This window comes from Onychostoma macrolepis, chromosome 19 (genome assembly GCF_012432095.1).
Source record: "Onychostoma macrolepis isolate SWU-2019 chromosome 19, ASM1243209v1, whole genome shotgun sequence".
NCBI lineage: Eukaryota > Metazoa > Chordata > Actinopteri > Cypriniformes > Cyprinidae > Onychostoma > Onychostoma macrolepis.
Genome location: NC_081173.1, coordinates 11,422,744 through 11,445,967, shown reverse-complemented (window position 1 = coordinate 11,445,967; position 23,224 = coordinate 11,422,744). Strand labels below are relative to the sequence as shown.

At 35.8% G+C, this 23,224-nt stretch overlaps 1 protein-coding gene across 1 annotated transcript in view; it reads left to right on the top strand.

The window, feature by feature from the left end:
* Nucleotides 1-23,224, top strand: part of hpca (hippocalcin) — a 37,941-nt gene that overhangs the window by 11,063 nt on the left and 3,654 nt on the right. Inside the window, exons 2-3 of the mRNA XM_058753416.1 lie at nucleotides 18,288-18,433; nucleotides 20,989-21,270. Coding sequence (XP_058609399.1) covers nucleotides 18,338-18,433; nucleotides 20,989-21,270 — 378 coding nt within the window. The 5' untranslated portion in view covers nucleotides 18,288-18,337. The remainder of the gene's footprint in view (nucleotides 1-18,287; nucleotides 18,434-20,988; nucleotides 21,271-23,224) is intronic.

Sequence of the window (23,224 nt, the reverse complement as noted above, 5' to 3'; positions counted from 1 at the left end):
TGGGCTCTTGACCCTTGACTTAAAACATTACAATTACTTTGGCTGCCATAACTGTGTGTTTGTTTAGACATGTTAGTTATGACAAAAAAAGAAAAAAGAAAAGGAAAAAAAGCCAAGAGAAAATGTGATCAGGGGTTGGTTACATTTCAATAAAGACGTAATCAGCGTATAGTGGCTTGGATAACTGATGTAATTTGGAGTATAGTCACTGGTAGATTTATTAGTTAATTTTGTTATTGAGCTTGTGATATACATAGTTTAAGATCTGACAATTTTAATACTAATCTGAAAGACTTTTGAAACTTATTCTGCACTGAAAGTTTTGCTTTTCTTCATCAAACAGACTTCAAGAATCAGCATATGAATCTCAACAATGGTGACAATCAACATAAAGCTCCATGTTGCAGTGCATTCTGGGAGCACCAATCAAAACTCATCCATGGCTCCCAGCATGCAATGCGACATGAATAAATTAGGCAGCTGTCTTAGTATTTTCTTTTATTCTTACTATTTCCTTTTGTTTTGCGATTTTTGTGACATTTAGTATCGTGTTTTGTGATGTTCACAGTTGATCTGTTTATCTGAATATGTTGATTGTCACCATTGTTGAGATTCATACACCGATTCTTGATGTCTGTATGATAATTCAATTTTAAGCTTCTAGTGCCGATTTACTTTTAAAAGTCTTTCAGATTAATCTTAAAACTGATGGATCAAGCTTTATATTTTATGTGAACAAAATCAAAAGTTTTAACCAATCAATAACAATGCTCTGAATGAAATCGGTTATGAAAGTCACTAAATGCTGGTGATTTCTTCATTGAAGTCTAAATATCAACACCCGATTACCATAACTAACACGTCTAAACAAACACACAGTTATGGCAACCAAAGCAATTGCGATGTTTTAAGTCAAGGGTCAAGAGCCCAACTAAAGTAAACACTGACCTCGATAATGGTAATTCAAACAAAACTAAAACATCAACATCTAAAGTCAATCTGGTTAGTAATGCGTGAAAGAATGCGTGAAGCTGATAATGCTGGAGTTATGGAGTTGTTTAATCATCCTTTGCCAAGATCTTGAGAGATTTAATGTCTTCTTTTATCTTGTGTTGATTTCATCTAAGGCCCCGTTTACACTAGTGCGTTTTCGTAACTTTTGCTACGGTTACGCTTATCGTTTACACTACTCCGGCATTTTCGAGGTAGAAAACGGAGACTTTTGAAAACGCTGCAGACCTCGTTTTTGTTTGAAAACTCTGGGGTAGCGTTTCAGTGTAAACGGACCAAAACAGAGACTTTTGAAAACGATGGCGTGGCTGCCCGCATTCTCTCTGCGTATGCTTGACGACCGGGTAAACAATAACATCATGCTCGTTGTTGTACCCGTAGATATGCATGGGTAGATTCCCCATTTGACCGCTCCAAGCACACAGACACGTCCGCCATCAAAATAATAGGGATCTACCTATACAAATCTATGGTTGTACGGGTTTTACTGTGTATGAATGATAACTATAACGATAACTAGGGGTGTGTGATATACCGGTAGACACAATTAAACAGTAGAAATTTGTCAAGGTACAGATTTCGTAGAGATTTTGAACTATCGTGAAGAGTATTGATTCTATTTTTGCCGCTTTATAGACTTGAATGATAAAATACACACACTTTTATGTGTCAAAATGCCTGTCTTTAAAAGTATCCTCATAAACACATAATTTAGTTCTTAAGTGAAAGCAAACTGCTGAGACAGGAAACACGTGTGCCAGTATATTGGATTCAGGCAGCTCTTAAAATGACAGCAGTTTAATATTCCTGCTGTCTGTCATTCATTCATTCATATTAATCAAACAACAAAAGAGAGTAAATGTCTCTCCGCTCTTGACTTTTTTTAACTTACACAGTGAAGAATATGCAGTGTTTTTATACATTGATTACTTTTATATATTGATTACTTTATACAATGTATGTAGCATTTCTTATTTGTTCTACTCGTAATTGACTTGTAATTGTTTCTTATACTTATTCAATAACTGTTTGCTTGTCTTCATTGAGCAAGATTTGTTTTAGGCTAGTATTAGTTTATTGTGATATTGACACTGATGACAAGAATTATGAAATTTCTACGGTATCGAAAATTTTGATATCATAAAGACCTTATTTAAAGCAAAAATAACTATATCCTCATATATATCATTACTGTGAAATAAAATTACTCATATTGTGAAAAAAGATTTTGTCATATTGCCCTTCCCTAACTATAACTGTAAAAGATATAGTTGTAAAATCACTATAATATAAGAATAGACAAGGCCACACTAGTGATTACGGAACAGAGGAACAATATAATTAGAATCACTTTGACAATGTTTTTTTTCCAGCTGATGAATGATAAAACATTGTCAGCCAATTAGAATCCACCCTGCTTTAAACAGCTCAAGCATTAAAGTGGCAGATGACAACTGCAGCACACTTATTATAATAAACACAATGCTACCGTGCGTTGATGTGGATGCTAATATAGTTATCTTTATAGTCTATATCTTTATCGTTATTGGTGTGAACGGGCCTTTAAACTGTAAGTTATTACTCTCAGTGATGTCCGTTTTTAAGTGAAGCAAATTTTAGAACATGTGCATCAAGAAACGTAGCTCAGTAACACGAATAAAACAGTCTTTATCATTGCAGTATTTTATCCTTTCACACGGACTGTAGTTTGTAACATCTCTGTAGCTTAAATAAGTCCTTAAGTTACTTTCAGTGCCTGTGTCTGTAATTTAGCCATCATTCATTTGTTGCTTTTGGGCACTCTGTAAAAGATATCACCACTTTATACCCTTTGGGAAAACAATGGCACGAAACCTAATACATACTCATTCTATTTAAGCTACTGCCTGAGGGGTCATTAGACAAATGCTAAACCTCTTTGTTGTTTCCCACTCCCGTACACATTATTTCCACATTGGGAAGAGATCCTGAGGGGCTGAGAGTCAAACACATGGTCCAGCTGCTCTGTAGGTGTTGTTCTCTCGCAGCTCCAGTGGTTTCTGTCAAAGAGCATTTCTTGCAGCTGAACGTGATCAATGTTTATTTTCCAGCAGAGAGCTAACGAACATCTTATCTGAATTTGAATACACATTTAGAGAGATTTCAGGTCGAGGGGTGGCTCATCTGTGCAGTATTTCAGAACAGTGTTTCAGTGGAAGTAGATAAGCTGACTTTTATGAGTGCCATTGCAGTGTTGCAGTATTTGTGTGTGTGTGCGTTCGCTATCTTTACAGACTGCACAAGAAAGTTTGGGAGCCGACATAACAAGATGAATTATATTTTGGCCTGAGTATGAGGCAGATGAATTGAGGATAGGATTGGCACTTGCAGGCTCCATATAAAGTGTATATTGCGATGTAAAAGCTCCTGCCAACTACGCATCAATAAGGTGACAGGTAATAAAGCTACAGACTTAGGTCAACAAGCTGTTAAGAGGTCCTATTGTTATCAATTGAATTCCACATCTATAACGAGCATCTCTAAAGAGGCGAACCTTGATTAGTCCCTGAGAATTAATTTTTCATGAATGTGAACATCCCAGTGCTCTTGAATTCTTTGAAACTGAATGCTTGACACAGCCTTTAAACACTGCTTTTCCATCTGGGCTTTTGCTTGCAGCATAAAAGGTATTTCAGAGACTTTAAAAGGTTGATGTCTGTTTTGAGAAATATTTTATTCTTAAAGACTTTCATTTAGAAATGAAATGAAATCTTTTTCTGTCCGATAAAGATACTGTAAATTGATAATAACTCTCATGATGACTTTTGCTTTTGTTTTTATTTAATTATTTTAACTCAGTTTAAGGATTTTCACATATGTTAGCCTGCAATGTTCTGTTAAAGTCTGAATGCTATCTATCTATTAAAAGTTTCTATTATTTAATTTAAATAATTATTTTATTTAAATTTAAAATAAAATCTGTCATTCTAGATGCTAAACTGAATTTATGCATCACAACATCATAATTTATGATAAAAGTCAATATTTATTTTGTGATTTGCTTAAGAAACAGTGTTATTAAATTAGAAAAAAAATGAACTTTATTGAGTTAAATTGTAAAATGGGCATGGCTGAATAAATATACAATATTAACCAGTACCGAACATTTTTAAAAATCAAATATCGACCAATAATCGATATGGTACCATAGTTCAAACATGTTAACATAATTACTGACATATCACTCGAGACTTAAAGGCATAGTTCACCCAAAAATGAAAATTTGATGTTTATCTGCCTACCCCCAGGGCATCCAAGATGTAGGTGACTTTGTTTCTTCAGTAGAACACAAACGAAGATTTTTAACTCAAACCGTTGCATTCTGTCAGTCCTATAACGCAAGTCAATGGGCACACGATCTTTGAGAGTAAAAAAAAACATGCACAGACAAATCCAAATAAATCCTGCGGCTCGTGATGATACATTGATGTCCTAAGACACGAAACGATCAGTTTGTGCGAGAAACTGCGAGAAATTTGTTTACCTTTAATACACCACTATGTCCAACTGCCCTGAGCGCGTGCACGGCATCCGGTGCTTGACGTCTATATGTGCTCTGGCGTAGTTTACGCAAGCGCTGGAAGCGATCGCGTATACATCACTCATTGTTTACACAGTGCACAGAGATTGTGGGTATGACGGCTAATCAAAATGGTAATTACTTGCACTTATCCTGATTGTTCAAATCGACTTAGACCTATAAGATTACGTTTGCTCGCGCAAACTCATCCGGGAGTGTTGACTTTTACGCTCAGGGCAGTTGGACATAGTGGTGTATTAGAGGTAAAAAATGATAAAAATACTGTTCAGTTTCTCACACAAACCGATCATTTCGCGTCTTAGGACATCAATGTATCGTCACGAGCCGCAGGGTTTAATTTGGATTTGTCTGTGCATGTTTTTTTTACTCTCAAAGATTGTGTGCCCATTGACTTGCATTATAGGACTGACAGACTGCAACGGTTTGAGTTAAAAATCTTGGATGCCCTGGGGGTAAGCAGATAAACATCAAATTTTCATTTTTGGGTGAACTATCCCTTTAATGATATAAGAATTATAATGAAACTTTATTTGGGGCACTACTTGTGCACAAAGCACATTTCTTGATATTGAGCCTAAAATGTGTTTTAATGTCACTATTGATGTGGATTGTATGATCTTTGAATAATATCGGTCTTTAAATGCAAGATATTTGTAACTAAAGTATACTTGCAATAGTTCCACTTTAGCGCAATCAAATATACTTCAGTATATCTTTAGTTGGACTTTAGACTATTTCTGCACAATTAAAGTACACTAAGCACAAAATTAGTTATTTCAGTTTAGCAGACTTTAAGCATACCAGTTTAATATACCAATAATACACTTGCAGGGTATATTTATTAAGTACATTTGTAGTATACTTAGCATGAAATAAATGTATTTCAAATACATTTTAGTATATTTATTTTTCACTAGGGTACTTTCATTTCCCTGAAGTGTATGCTGTTTGATGCCAGTACCAGTGTAATAAATTAGACTGTAGAGTGAGCATGAGTGTACGGCTCAATATAAACAGCATTCCTTTCCAATAGGTGGCTGTCTATTTTCTTTCAACGTCATGATCTGTTCCTGGTTTGTGAAATGCTTCAGTTAATGCTCCAGACCAAATGTTTTATATGTTAAGATCTTGATTTCATATGTCAGCTCTCAGTTACATTACTAAGTTATGCTGCTATGTATATTCAAAGAAGCACTTAGCTCATTTAAAGTGGAATGTGAAATAGTTTTTGTGTGCTTTTGTGCATGTGTCCTTCTCTCATGTCTCTATTCTTTCCTCCTGTGCTCTGATGCTGTGCCAATGTGGATGAAGGCCGCTGGTCCCTTTCTGTGTGACCCACATAACCATAAGTGCTTCTAAAAGCCTGAGTTCCTCTAAGGAGATGTGCTCAGGGTTGACCTCGATGTACCACTTTTTTCAAACACTCCATCTCTGTGTCATCTGGCTCAGACCAAGTAACTTGATAACTGTAGGTGTTTACAACTGTCAGTGGTTTTTCTTCACGATTTAGCAATGCTTACTAATACAAGCATCACTATTGCTCATATTTAGATACATTTTTTTCCCATATAAATGAGAATTCTGTCATCATTTACTCATCTTCAGGTCATTCTAAACTTTCAACACAGATATTGTTTTAACTTGGACCAGTAAAAAATCACCTAGCAAACACTGAAACAGCCTTGTAGCAATTAGGACTGCATGATTAATCAGAATAGAACCAAATTTGCGATATGGCTTTGTGTAAATTATTATATTTGTAATGAGAAGTGCTTAGAAACTGGCTGTATTAGACTGCATTTTCCACCAAAATAAAAGCTTGATGGTTTAACGATTGTAGAATAAAGAAATTAAGATAGTCATGTTTTTTTTGTTGTTATTTTACAGTATTACAAAATAAAAAAATATTATTATATTTTAATATACTTTTAGTATTTTTAATTTTACAGTGAAATATTACACTTTATTAATATTACATATTTCAATAATAACATTTACATATTTTAGTCATATTGATTGTAATATCAATATATCAAATACTCATTTTTATTTTACATTAAAATATTTATAAAATAATTTTGCATAATAATAATAATGATGATGATGATGATATTATAATAATAATTATTATAAATATAATTTAATAAATATTTTACTGTAAAATAAAAATGAGTATTTAGGAAAAATATCATAATAATTGATATTACAATCAATATGACTATAAAATAATATACATTTTATTATGTATAATAATAATAATAATAATAATAATAATTATTATTATTTTATAGTCATATTGATATATAATCACAAAATGTTTGACCAAATTGTGTACCCCTACTAACAGCACTTCTTAAATCACATTTTAAATCGCATTTGCAATTTTTATCAGAAAAATCACAATTTCAATTTTTTTTCCCACCAAAATCAGACAGCACCACCACCGATCACACAATCTAACACAATCTGTGCTAAAATGCTCAGAACACTCAAGCATGGTAGTACAAATACTATTTGTTTTCATTTTTCTTCTTGTAATTGAGAGATGCTTGTATTCTACAGCAGTATAGTCATATACAGCTTACTCATCGAGTCACTGCAAGAAAGCATTTCATTAAAGGCTAGTCAATATTGTCTTTTGTTGAACAGAATAACCCTCCATCATTGCATGTAATGGACTGCATTCCTTCTGCAGCCGCAGTGAAACCAAATTATTGTTCCTGAAACAATAAACGACAGATGAGCAGTTATACTCTTTCAGCACCATCTGCAACTCTATCCAGCTTATGATGCAACACACACACATATACTGTATATATGCACACACACACACATGCGCTCACGCACGGGTCACAGAGGTCATCCCGTCTCCTGTGATTATCAGGCTTACACGCTCAGAGTGGGTCCTAGTCGCTTTTGTTTATTATGATCAAGCGATCTGCCTACAGTACGCTGGCAGGGATGCCAGTAATTTCTTTATGTATCTCTCGTTAGGGTGGAGGAGGGATGGTGTAATAGCGGCACACTACAGCTGACGTGTCGGAAAGCTTGTTAATGGAGGTGTAGGTCATACGCTGGGGGAGATGCTCATAGCGCATGTGTCCATCTGTCTGCTTATGCCATATTTTTCCTGCATATAATCTCTTTTTTCTCTCACAATAATATCTCTAATGCTCAAGCCATCATATGCCTACTGTAATCAGACTGAGAGATAAGAGATTCAGAAATGTCATGTAAATAAATTTGTGAACCATGCTTCTGAATTTGGGGGGAAAAAAACCTCTCAAGCTATTAGATCATGTATGAAACAAATAATTATGCAAGTTACTAAACACTGGTGATGTATAACTTTGAAACATTATGTCGTCACCATATCTAGAGTGACCTTCAGTAACTGATGATTCTGGACAAAAGTCTGGACAAAAATATTTAAAACCTGGAAGACTTTGGGCGTATCAAACATATGCCATTGTTGTTTTCATGTTTCTTAATGTCTGTTCATATAATGCAAGGATTCCTAAAGTTTTTGTCAGCCAAACCCCTTTGACATAAAATATGGACTTGAAATATCTCTGAGGAAGGGAATATTTCAGTAATTTAACACATTCACATGTTCACAATTTTCTGATTTCGGTTAATTGTCACATTGACATGCAAATATTCTATTTTTAGAGTTCAATTGTTTAAATTAACTTTATTTTACATTTTTATGATTTAATTAATTATTAGCTTTTTATCAACTTGCAAACCCACTGCATTCTCACATTAAGCTCAGTTTGGGAAACCCTGGCTTAATGTCATGTTTAATGCATTTCCATTTTAAAAACGGAATATATTTTCTTTCTCTTCACTTTTTTATATCAATTTGTTACATTTAATGATAAAATGGTTTAAAAGAAGTTAGATTAAAAAGTAATCTAAAAAAAATGAGTAACCTAGATTATGTTACTAACTACAGATTTTATCACGTAATCTGTAATCAGTAATATACAGTACTGCAATTTGTAGGCATTCTATTCAGCACTGACAATACAGATACTAGAACCAAAAAATGGATGTATTGATATGTTACTTTTTTAAGTAAATTCATTAAATGCTATCCTTCTGTTATAAATAAGATACTTACTGACATAGTTCCTCATAATTCATTAATGTGCGTGTATATATATACAGTGGAATCTTTCATTCTGTGAGGCTGGGGTTATGACAGAGACTTGAATATGGTACAACAGCAGTTTACGTCATTTCCCAATGCCATTCTCCCCTCTTCTCGTCATCATTTCCTGTCCTCTCTCTACTGTCCCATCAATAAAAATGGTAAAAAGGCCAAATGCCTCTCCATACACACCCAGCCAGTGCTTTTCCATCTCTCTGATGGGCAGCCAGCTGAGATCAGCTGAAGTCTCTGTTGGCAAGAGGTATGAAATGATGTCTACAATGTGAGCTGACTGAAGGGACCTCACTCACCGAGGACACAGCCTCATTCTTATTTTTACCTCCTTCATTAGCGTCTTTTCTCCATCTTCCTCTCTCTCTCTCTCTCTCTCTCTTACTCATTCTCCATCTTCCTCTCGCTCTCTCTCTCTTTCTTTTTCTCAGTCTGTTCTTGTTATTATGTCCTCTAGCCCCTCCCTCTCGCTTGACTAATGTGAAGCAGATTCATCGATTCAGGTCAGGGCTCGACCCCTGCTGTCTTTATTAAAAGCCATACCTGACAGCTGGATGAAACGAGTCCTGCTGTGTAATGCTACACTCAAATGTTAAACCAAATCTAGAAACATCTAGAAATGGCTTTAGAGTCTTTTCAGACACTGATGTCACGTCAGGTTTGTTTAGCAGCTAAACCGTGATTTGAAATCTGCATTTAGATTTACTGTGTTGTACTACACTTGTGGAATGAGATTGGCAGGCAGCCTTTAGCCTCTGTAAGCTCTGAAATTTGATGGATTTGGGATTTCGGCGCAGTGTTTTTAAGGAGGTCTGTCCTTTGGCTCATAGGAGATGTTCTTGTATATTGTCAAAATGTCAGCGCAAGGATTCATTTTGTGAAGTGTGTGTGAGTGGTGAAAAAAAAGTTGTAATTTCTTTCCTCACTACCACACAGAAGGGGAAAAAGACTGGAAAAAAAATAGAAAATGGTTGTGTTCCAAAACATAGTGAGCTGCCTTATTGTCTACCTTCTAAGAAAGCATACTAACCTCATGGAACCTCCGACTGATTGACCTGACTGAATTGGAACACACTATAAAGGCAGCCACACAAATAGCGCTCCAATAGAGATTGGCATTAACATGTTGCTAAGCTAACTGTGCACTACTCTGATAAGCATAAAATTGACTTTATATTTTGTCATTTTAAAGTAAGCGCAAACCCCACTCCCCATTTGTTTTCATTGGTCAACTCAATCATGTAGTTACCTGTCAAGAAAAGGCCAGACTTCATGGATTCAACACAGAGCACAGAAAGAAAAACATCCAACCGCGACAAACAATAATGCTACTTATCAGGATTATTTTAAGACTGCTGAACTTTAGCAACTGTATTAAAGTTCTTCAGTCAGGAGCAGGGAGTTATTTTTCTCTTTGTGTTTTATTTTATTAACATTAAAGGAATAATTCACCCATAAATGAAAATTGTGTCATCATTTACTCACTCTCAAGTTGTTTTAAACCTGCATGAGTTTCTTTCTTCTAAACATAAAAGTTATTTTGAAGAACGTGGGAAACCAAACAGTTGCTGGTCCCCAGTGACTTCCATATATATTTTTTCATACTATCAAAGTCAGTGGGGACCAGCAACTGTTTGGTTACCCACATTATTCAAAATATCTTCTTTTGTGTTCAGCACAAGAGTAAAAATTAATACAGGTTTGGTACAACATGACAGTGAGTAAATAATGACAGAATTTAAATTTTTGGGTGAACTATCCCTTTAATGACAATCGGCAGCATGTTTAGTTCTGTCCCTTCAAGAACTGCATGCATTCATTTCTCTCTCAACTGTTTACTTTCACTTGAGACATAGTCTAACTAACTGTGTTTATATGTAAACCCTGTGTGTTTTTGACAGTATTAGCGCAATCAGACAATAACTAAGATAACTGAGTAATCAGGTGCTGTTTGACCGGCCTTTTAGTGTACGCACGCTTCAGGTCTAACACGCGCTCTGAATAAGATGCAGATTTGGTTTGGTGCACACACTACACATGTGACTCATTAAATATAACTATAAAAGTAAAATAATTCATATGCACGCATGCAGCCAAAATACACAATGCCATTTTAATATATAATTTTATATAATTAAAAAAATACAATTCCTATTTTAATTCCTATTTAAATTCCTTTTATTTAACATGTTATTTAGTGTGATCAGTTATATGTCACAGATCAGCCAGGCTCACTCACCACACAGCGCACACCCTCACCTGATTACTGATTGCACACACCTGCACTGCATCTGCACCCTCATCAAGATGGCTTTATAAGCACAGACCTCACTCCACTCCAGTGTCCGGTCTCGTTCCTATGAAGTGGATTCTCTATGCTACTCCAGCTATACTTTGATGTGCTGTTCTCTTTCGTGTACTTATACCTCCAACCTGATCTCATGAAAGTGCGTATAAATAGTAGGGTACAAAGGGGCTCAAGGCCCCCCTTAAGAAAAAAATTTGCTATTTACTGCGCCTAAAATGTATAATTGCAGAAAAAATCTATACGTTGTATTGAACATTAATGGAGAAACAGATTTTGTGTGGAAATAAATCATTCATGTTGTTTATTTAGTTTAAAAATCTTATAAATGTATGAGGTGGCAAGGGGGGCCTTTTACCCCACATACGGGGTAAAAGGAACACGGTATTGATACAAATACTTCAGCTAAAATAATGTTTTTTAAAATAATGTCTAAGTTAATACTTGTTCAAAACAATCACTTTAGCAAAGTTTGTACTATTTTCTGCTTATTTTGAAAAATAAAATGAGTTTTTGTTCAATAAATATACTGTCATTAAAATACGTTAATATAAAAAATATATTTTAAAATACAGAAACAAAATCATTTTAATAAGTAAAGATTATGAAAGTATGGAAGGAGATCCAATAATAATTGAATATATATTTACAGTAGTAACAACTAATTATATTTTATTATATGATATGATTAATATCATGTTTTTAAATATGATGGTTTCATTCTAAACATGGTGATTATCTCTAATATGGACACCCAACATAATATCTGATATTTTCCATCTGAATCTAACCATGTCAACAAAAGGAAAAGTCAGCGATCTATTAATTATCATGTTAATTACTGTGCGCCTTAAGCCTCAACTGCGGGGGCGCTTTTTACCCCAAATACCACACGTTTACATATTATTAACTGTTTTAAATTCTTTTTAAATCAATTTTTATATCTTGTTTTTATTATTATTATTTTTTAATTCCTTGTTGTTGTTTTTTTTAATGACTTTTTCACTTCCTTTTATGTAAAGCACTTTGAATTACCATTGTGTATGAAATGTGCTATATAAATAAACTTGCCTTGCCTTGCCTATTCTTCGTTATTTAAAAACTATTGCTTTATTTATTATCTTAAAGCTGAAAATCATAAAGAAGACCTTTGTCTCAAAATATATGCATTCATTTTAGCGATTCTCATTTGCTACTTAAATCTACAACATTTTAAAAAACATAAAATATTAGGTCAAGTAAACAGAATCAACTTCGCGCTGCTGCTGTGCGCAATCGCATCAAAGATCAGATAAATATACACGTGCATCTTGAAAAGCAAATGTTTTGGAAAGTGCTAAGCCATGTTTTTGTGCCATCTAGTGGTTTAGATGAAAATAATATCAAAGGCGCCTTCTACCCCGTTGTACCCTACGCTAAAAACGAAAACTCGTGGTATTGATATGCAAAAATGGACTTTGGCGTGTCTATGCTACGCGATTAGGGTTGTGGTGTATATCATATGTACGCGAAAATTGCGTATCATATGCACGTCAACCAATTTCGTATCATATGCACGCAAAAACTGCGTATTATATGCACGCCAAAAATGTGCCAAAAAAAGTCAATTTTTGCGTATCAATACCACGAGTTTTCGTTTGCGTATCAGTTTTCGTTTTTTTTTTTTGGGCGTAATATTTATACGTATTGTCGTGAGACCGGGCTCTTATCACCTGTGCTCCTCTCCATTATAATTTCCATAATAACCAGCACAAACTACCAAGAGCAGCGCAAATTACTGCCGTTAATGCCGCAAATACCAGTAATTTGACGAGCGCGAACGTAAGTAAATTGCATTGCGACTAATTTTAATACCCTCCTCTCATATGAGGTTTTTGCGTCTGAAAGGGAAACTTCTACAAATGCATATTCAATAAGGTCAAGCGCAAAAATAACTGTTCACGCCTTTTCAGCGCTAATTCTTCACTGAACGTCTTCTAATGATAAGACAGTTTACGCTGGTGCAATCTATTAGTAAATCTGGCCCTAAATTGTAAAATGGACTGTGGGCCAGTAAGACTAATGTGCAATGAAATGAAAATAGAACAAATAATAATAGACTTCTAAAGCTACTTTATAATATCTATTCACTGATTTTATCCATCTTTATAATGTATTGTCTATTGATCACTATGGGGTTTTCTCAGCAAATATTGAAATGTAGTATTCAATGTATGTAGTATGTTATTAATTTGATTAAAACTGTTAATCAGTTGACAGCCTTGAATTTTTTCAGAGCATTATGGGATTGCCTTCCCCACAAGGGATACATTCTGAAATGGTGTTGTATTAACAGCCGGTGTAATTATGCCATCTTCTTTTTGGAACAGCTGGGCGGCTATGATTTCTTAAAATGCTGCCTACAGAGACAACTCAATAGGTTTTGGAACAGGACTTTTGGGAAAAAACGAGAGAGAGAATTTAAAAGAGGAGATGGTTCATGCAAAGGTTGCGCAATTAGAATTAAACTTTAGAGGAATTAAAAGGGTCTTAAGCAAATGAAATGAAGGAAGGGATAGAGTTGGCGGATTATAAAGGAAGAAGCAGAGAAAGAGATGGCGGCCGATTTAGAAAGATCAAAAGTCGCTTGTCGGGTCAGATTGATTCTCTGATTACCTCTGTTTCTCATAAATGGATAAGAGATAGAAACGTGGGAGTGGGGAGAAAAATCAATTCTGTCATCCTCTATCCTCTGCCTTTTTATAGATGCAGGAATAAGATACTCTTGTTGTGAGATTCATCTTTTGGCTCTTTCTCCCCTCCTCTGATGCACTCTAACTCCCTCCTTTCATTTCTCTTTTCTCCTCTCGGCCTAGCACTTTTATTTCACTGGTGTGCAGTGGCTCATTCACTCTCCGCTCTCTTGCTGGCAGGGATTTTAATGAGGCTCTTGTGTTTCAGATATTCAGCCTCCTCAGTCCTCAGGCTTTCCCACACAGCAAAAACAACTCTGGGGCGAATTCACTGAAGAGTTGCGGCACTTTTGAATGTGGTACACTAAGTGTTCGCAATCCTGCACTAAATGCACTGATCATTTAAATGAAGCATTTTTGTCAACGCATACATGGCTACTTGTAGCTGTGCTTGAAGATTTTTTTGTTTATGTTGTGCTGACCGATACTTCAGGTGCCACTATACTGACACCTGGTGGTTCGGATGCAGCATTGAGCAGACGCAAATCAAATAGTGCAGTTCTTGATGAATGTTCGCCTCTGTCTTTTTCCCAGAGAGCACAGCATTCCTCTCCTTTTCATCCATCCAGCCATCCCTACACAGTTGGATTAGCAGTCCAGATGTTGCTGACCCACATAGAGTAGAGGAACAGCTGTCTGCAGGATGGGGTGGGAAGGCTGTCCTGGATTTTAACAGTCAGAACAACCACTAACACATGTGGGACACTGTGGAGAGAGAGAGAGGATTACCCCTTAAGCCCAAACATCCAGAGGGAGGAACAAGAGAAACTGCAAAGAACAAGAAAAGGAGAAATTCTATTTGAGGTCGCGAGGGGGTGTGTGCGCCAGCGTGCCTCGGCATATCCGACTCTCTTGTATCTGCTGTCATCAGGGGTTTTCAAGAGCACTTGTCCCACTTCTATGTCATACAGTAAATAAGCTCTGTTTGTAATTTGTTTTTTTGTGCACTTTTGTGTTTGCAGGCTTTTCTAGATGAACATTTTATTGCTCAGAGGTTGCTCGTTCATAACACAGGAGGCTTAAAGTCAACATGAAATCAGATATGATCCCATTTACTTTTTTCATGCTCTTGCCTGGTATCACAGTGAATGATTTATCAGTGTACATTAGGTAAAGACTTTTATAATATTTTTTTTTCTACAATAATAAATGCTGTCTTTTGAACAGATTAATCAAAGAAACCTGAAAAGAGTATCACAGTTTCCGTAAAAATATTAAGCAATCACACCTGTTTGACATTGATAGTAATAAGAAATATTTCTTGAGCAGCAAATCAGCATATTAGAATGATTTCTGAAGAATCATTTGACACTGATTGACATGGAAGACTTTGCCAACACAGGAATTAATTACATTTTAAAATATATTTAGAAAACCGGTAAATTGAATCGAACAGATATATTGAATTTCACAATATTGATGTTTTTACTGTATTTTTGAGCAAATAAATGCTGCCTTGGTGAGCATAAGAGATTTCACTAAAAACGTAAAAAAATCTTACCGACCCCAAACTTTTAAATAGTAATAATAGAATCGAGAATAGCATAAAAGACTGTTCTTGCTCAAATCTCTGGCTTCTGAGAGCAGACTTGCTGAGTGCGATCTTGGCTAATCTAAGCGTAGTTTTAAAGCTTGCTGAAAACCCTAGGGAAGACTATTAGGGTGTTTTGCAAGAGAAAATTATAAGAAGCAGGATATTTAACCTCCTTTCTAAGGAGAAACATGATATTTAAAAGATCTCACTGGTGATTTTACCTTTGGGATTGGCCAAGGGACAGTTATGTGAGAAAATGTGAGTGGATGAAGTCATTTCATTCTTTATACATTGCCCTCATCTTCTTCCAGATGTCTTTTGTTCCACTCTTCTTGGCTGGAGCTAAGGACATTTAGTTAGGCAGGCTCGTTTCAGCCTTCTTTTATGAAGTCTAATGAGTGTAGAGTGCTAAAACTAGCGTGACATGTCCCAGTGTGAGTGATGATATTCAAGCCCTGGGGAACGGCACTCCTTCCAGTATATCAGCAAGGTGTCTGCTACGCAGAGAGAGAGACATGTTGCTTGACATTGCACTGATAGCCAGTTGGAGTTTTTTCTGGCACAGATGCAGACACAGTTACTTCATCCTGTAGTTTCAGTTTTATATTACCTCTCCGTTTTCTGGTTCCTGTAGAAGGCAACATAGAACACAATTGCTATAGACATCCAACAGTTATCCAAAGGGCTGGTTAAGGCACAAAATGAGACGGCATAATGGAAACAACATGCACGGCACAGAGCCATTTGCGTGTCTGCTGGTCAGTCCAACACCAACACTCAGCGGTGATGCTCTTTCATCACCACTGGGCCTGCCGCCAGTGTAAGCTTCTCCTGCTCTGCATTCTTGCCATTGTTGTTATTTTTTTCTTTCCCATCAGCCCTCCCCACCCACACTCCCTCGTTGGCCTCGTTGTGATCCCTGTGCTAAATCATTTGCTGTAGCTTCAACCCTAAATGGCTAAGTCTGGAGATCAGCCTCCAGCTATAAGTATAAAGTGTTTGGGACATATAATCACAGGACTCAGCTGAGGTTAAAGACTTTGAACCTTGGAGCGTGATGAAGTGGGGACAAAACCAATGGCATTATTCGGATGATATCCTGTGGTGGGCTTTTTGATTTTGCTAAGAAAAGCATGTATGAACTTGTAAATGTAGGATGACTATAATTGCAATTTAGGCTGTGCAATTTTGGGAATTTAAAAAAAAAAAATTTATTTAAAAAAATTCTGTGCTTGTTTGTAAGGCTGGACAGTTTGGCCAAAAATGTTATGATTATATATCACTGTAACATTAAACAAGTATTTAAGAAAAATAATATAATAATAATATTATAACAGTAATTTTATTTTATAATAAAACTGCAATATTACAATACTGACATTTATAGATAGTTTAAAAAAAAAAAAAATTTTAAACACTGAACATCAAGCTTTTTTGGTGGAAAACTGCTGGGAGCCATTATAGCTTCTCTTTTGTCGACAACAGCCGGTTTGTAAGTGCTTCTCTTTACAAGTTTGGGAAGATGAACAGTGCATGTTGCATTCCCAAATGCATGTTACAGGCACCGCAAATACAGAGGAGATGGAGTTTGTGCGGAGCAGCATTTAGTGTGACCTGAGCTGCTTTGAGAAACTGAAAACACCGGCTCATGAGCTGCTCGTGTAAATGAACACAATGCTTCACTCTGAAATAAGTTTAATTACATTGCAGTCTTTCCGTCATATTTCCATTTCAGATTCATTTTGATTAATTGTGCAGCACTCATTGCAATGCAAAATTGTAAAACTGACTTAAAGGGATAGTTCATCCAGAAATTTAAATTGTCATCATTTGCTCTCCCTCATGTCATTTCCAGCCTGGCTGTCTTTCTTCTGTGGAACATAATAGAAGATATTTTGGGCTGTTTTTATTGCAGACTTCTAGTTATATCCCTAAACTGAAATCTGAACTTTATCACTGTTGTTTCCTAAAACAATGACTTCTCCCCCAGATCATGCATCTGGAGAGCTAAAAATTAGTTTTAAATTAGGTTTTCCTCATCTCATCCCTCTCCGCTGGGGTTTATTTCTCCCTTGAGAGTACATGTACTCAGCATGGGGTAGGAAAATCAAATCAGACAGACTGCTATCATCCGTAATCGTGCAAAAATTAGCGTCCCTGAAAGTGATACAGTTTGGAGGATGTTCTTTTTCTCAATGCTTATGTAAGGTAATTTAGCTTAAACTCAAACCGGGCTTTTGCCTCTATCGCATACTGTCAGATAATCTTTCTTCATTGAGCTCGTACTGCTCCCTGTGTGTTTGAGACAAATGTGCCTAGTGCTCAGTGCTGGATGCTTTCATATATCTTGGAGAGACAATGTTTTTACCGCGGTGCACTGCGCGGTCTCGGATCGCTGCCCATCTCGCAGTAATTGTGGGCGGCTCTGTTATTAATTAGCGCAGGTAGCTGTGTTCTGAAAACATCATGAGAGAACGGCTGTTTTTCTGCCTCACATTTGGACCAATTAATTTGTACATTTCCTTTTGCAGCGTTACAGACATTTATGTATTTTTATCAGAGCACTTTTTGTGCCCAGGAAGTGAGAATGAGTCAGCTCAGAAGGGTACTAATTCACAAATGGATATGTTCATACACACACATATACGAACACACGTTCGCACACAAACACACTGTCTCTAATTATCCATGTAATGTCAGGGGAGACATTAGAGTTCACTGAGCCCTGATGGGTGTCACACCAGAGCAAGAGAGTTCAAACACACGTTGTTATGATTTGGAAGAAGCCTGTGGTTTTTAATTAGCTGAAATTTTATGTTCACGATGCCATGACAGCGTCTAATCACTTGACCCCTGGCCTCATAACTAAAACTCCTTCTTACCACTTGAACTTGTAACCTAGTCTAAAATGTTTTCAGGTCTCACCTCATTGGCCCTTATATAATTTTTGTCAACAGGTCTGACCCGGGCCTCGGTGTTGTCACTGCGCACACGGAGACGTATCATCATGGGAAAACAGAACAGTAAACTCAGGCCTGAGATGCTACAGGACCTGAGGGAGAACACAGAGTTCACGGACCATGAGCTGCAGGAGTGGTACAAGGTGGGAACATCTTGAGACATGCACAGGTGCCCCTAAAACAGGGATCACCAAACTGTTCCTGGAGGGCCGGTGTCCTGCAGAGTTTAGCTCCAACCCTAATCAAACACACCTGAACCAGCTAATCAAGGTCTTGCTTGGTATACTTGAAACTTCAAGGCAGGTGTGTTGAGGCAAGTTGAAACTAAACTCTGCAGGACACCGGCCCTCCAGGACCAAGTGTGATGACCCCTGCCCTAAAAAGTATCTGGGTACTTAAGCCACACAAAATGTTTTAATTCCATTGCATTAGCAAACAAAATATCAAACCATGCATCAACAAATTATGCTAGATCTTTTCTCAGAACTAATTACACTACTGAGACATTTTGCATTTACTTTTTGGTTTTCATTGTGAACATGTATGAATTTTATTTTATTTTATTTATTTATTTATTTTTGCTTGAAAATCTCCACTTGATTTGATAGTGTGTTATCTAATGCAGTGACATTCATACATTTTTAATTGCACAGCAAAATAATAATTATATTTCAAAAAAATAATAATTTCTATATTATACTTATTTTCCAATAAAAATATCAAAACTTGGCAAATGACAAAAATATTAAGTCTTGTTTTCTGAAAAACATATCAAAATTAATTTAGTTTCTACATAAAACAAGAAAAAACATTTGCCAGTGTGGTAAGACTAATATTAAATTTAATTAATTTTATTTTTCTGACCCCACAGGCAGATATTATTTCTTGTTTTACTCATAATCTTACTTAATTTTCATACATTTTTGTCAGATATTTTACATATCCCAAGTCATTTTGCTTTACAAGTAAATGCGTCTTAATTAAAGAATATGTAGATATGTGTACTGGAAAGCAATACAAACCCTGGTGAAAAAAAAGTACACTTCCATAATGCATTTAAAGTGCTCTATTTTTGCGCACTAATTTTGTACTTAATATACTAAACATGATTCTTTAGTATTACTTAAGATAAACTTAAGATCATCTAAGTATACTCAACTGTACTATTTTGGGACACCATGAATATGAACTAAATGCACTTTTAACATACTATCTTTGTATTTAAAAGAAAAAATTAGCTACCACTTGTACTTCACTTGAACCCATCTTTCATACACTAGTACACTCAAGTGTACTACAAGTGGTAGCGAAACACATTTTTTAAATACAAAGATAGTATGTTAAAAGTGCATTTTAGTTCATATTCATGGTGTCCCAAAATAGTACAGTTGAGTATACTTAGATGATCTTAAGTTTACCTTAATTAGTACTAAAAATAATTTTAGTATATTAAGTACAAAAATATAGCACTTTAAGTATATTATGGAAGTGCACTTTTTTTTACATTTGGGAAAATACTAAGTAGGAAAATCATATTTGCAGATGGTGCCTTTGGTCCAAACACTTCTTGGGGCCCCATACTGTACATGGAGGGTAAATTATTGGCCTTATAAAGATACATTCATGCCCTCCGCAATACTGTCACAAAAATTGTCACTGGGACAGTAGCCTTAAAGGGAGTTAAAAGACAACTTTGAACCTTCTACCCCTAAAAGGTCCAAATTAACACGTTGGAGTAGTGGTATGTACCCTTAAGGTACTACTAAAAACATTTTATAGGAACATAAGATGCAAAGTTGTCCCTTTAAGGGTACTTTAAGGGTACTGTCCCAGTGACAAACTACAGTATTGTATCTCTAAGATACCATTTTTGCAAAAAAAATTTCTGAGAATATAGGCCTATGTGTTGTTTATACATAGACTATATGCATATTTGAACATAAAAACAGTCACCCCCCTCCCAAAAATATGGTTAAATGTAGCATTTAATGTCTCTATAAGTGGTGGTCATGGGAAATGACTTACTTATCCTACCCTGGAGGGTTCCTCAGAGGAGACATGAATGCCGCTTGTACAAGAAGGTTAAGGGCCAATGTATGTCTATATGTATGTAAATTTGAGCTGCTCTATTTTGAGCCACAGTGGCCCTGAGACTGAAAAGAGCAAATCATATTGTGCATTCAAGTGCTGTTGGAAATGACTGTAACATTTAGTTTGCATACATTTTATGTACTGTTGATGGAGAATTTATGAGCTGACCAAATGACTTTCTATAACAGCACAAGAATGATAAAATACACAAACTATATAATTTCATTGAAACAGTTGAAACAGTGCTGAAAACAGTTCCTGTCTTTATTGGGAAGCAATAAAGCAAATATGAAATTGTCTGGTGTGTCCATTTTAGTATTAAAAAATCACTTTAAAACATATCATGTTGTAATTTCTGCGAGTAGGAATTTCCCAGGAGGACACGAATGCAGCAATAGACCTTCCTACTTGGTATTAAACTGACAAACACTTGGCTGATTGTGAAAGTTTTGAAGACTTAAGTGGAAATTACAGCATCATCATGAGAAATTATTTATGAGTTTAGGGGTTTTGGGATGCTTGTGTCTGACCTGAGATGTCATATTCTAATAAAGGAGCCTCTTAAAGCATGCCACTTATGGCGATATACATTTTTCACTCTAAACAGGGGTTCCTGAAAGACTGCCCCAGTGGGCATTTGAACGTTGAGGAGTTTAAGAAGATCTATGCCAACTTCTTCCCCTACGGTGATGCCTCTAAGTTTGCTGAGCACGTCTTTCGTACGTTTGACACCAACAACGACGGGACCATTGACTTCAGGGAGTTCATCATTGCTCTGAGTGTGACATCACGGGGAAAACTGGAGCAGAAGCTAAAGTGGGCCTTCAGCATGTATGATCTGGACGGCAACGGTTACATCAGCCGCGATGAAATGCTGGAGATCGTGCAGGTCAGTGGCATTCTGGGACACTTGTGCTGAACTCTGCAGCTTAAATCCACTTCTAACATAAAAACATATATGTATGTACATATGTATATTGCATCCATACACTAATTTTCTCACTGCTATGATGATTTTGATGAACAAATATGTTTTTTTTGGACTTAGATGTTAGATGCTAACTGCTAACTGTCAAGGTTTGTGTGCTCAATAATCCTCAACGTTTGGTTAGCTGGTCTCCCAGCCTTGTCAAACTGATGTTTAGCCGGTTGGCCAGTTGGTGTCCCAGTCTGACCAGCTGACAAGCACCCAAACTACCAAAACAGACCAGCCTAACCAGATTGGGCAGGCTGGGAGACCAGCTAACAGCCTTAGGCTTTTTCAGTAGGGTGACCATTGAAACACTCCACAAGTGCACTGCGAAAAAGCCTGATCAACATAACCTGCTGGTTACCAGAGCAGTTGTTTAGTGATTATTTTCTACTATAACAGGACCTGAACAGTGTGCAGGATTGTTTTGAACACAGTTTCAACATCTCTGAAGCTTCTGGCAGATGTTCTGATAGACAGTAGTCCACTAGAGGCTATTCAAAAGTTACATGAGCCTAATTAGGCAAAGTAAAGATCCATTTCCAAAAGCACAAATCTAAAATAACATTTTAAAAGTGAAAAAAATATTTAACTACTGGATACAGCACAGTTTATGAAAATGAATGTAATTATTAAATACAATTAGAAAATGTAAAAAACATTGTTTGCTAAATACAGTTTTATTTATCATGTTATTTATTTATTTTTATTTTTGCAATGCATCTGTAAAGTCATCATTTTATATTATAATACTCTTTAGATCTGTTTGCTCTGTGCAATGGTTAGCATTTACGATTTTTCATAGTGTAATTATTTTGTTGAATTTTATTAACACCAGTTTGGGTCCATTTGACCGGCAAACTGCATAATAATTATTAATTCTAATAATAGTATATGGAAATTACAACAATTAAAAAACAATAAAAAAGTATTGTCCCCATTTAAAAAAAAAAAAATCATAGATGGTGGTGGCCAAAATTATTAGAACACTAGTATTTTCCAGTATTTAAACTTTTAACAGTACTGTAGCTTTGCAGGTAGATTTCTTGAAGCATCTTGGAGACGTTGCCACAGTTCTTCTGGATTTAATCCGTCTCAGTTTGTTCTGTTTCTTCATGTCATTCCAGAGAGACTGGATGATGATCAGATCAGATCTCTGTGTGGAGCACTGGCTGTTGTCAAACAAAAATCTCACTGGATTATTACAATTAATGGCAAAATTAATGTTTGGAAATGTAAACTGATATTTCCTACTGACTTACTCCAGCAAAAGATAGAAACAACTGACTTAAAACCATTTTTTAACTGGTGAAAATACTAGTGTTCTAATAATTTTGGCCACCACTGTAATAACATGACATTTCACAGATATTTTGGCCACTGAACTAGAAAATGTCCCTGGTTTCCATTTAAAAAAATCTGCTCACCTTTTCTTTCAAGCAAAGTTTTCAGCAAGGATTTGTGATTCATAAAAGTTCAGGTATACTAGTCTTATGACGATCAATCTTGACTCAAAAAATCCTCCTGTTCACTGACTTCTGTACTGACTTTGTGTCCTTATAATGTCAGATGAAAGAAAAATACTTGCTTTTATCTTTGAAGAAATGAAAGAATCAAAATACTTGAAGGAAACAGACGCAATTTTAATTAATGTTGAGCATTTATTTTTACCCACCCAATATATTACTTATTAACAGTGCAGCCATAGCCTTTCATGATCCTCTTATTCAGCCTGCCTCAATATTTTTCTTCTTTCATGTGTGCGAAATGATTAATCAACTATTATATATTTTTTACTATTTCTGAGATATATAGTATGTATACTGTGCATATGCTACACCATCTGATTCTAAATAAGTAGCATTGTATTTTG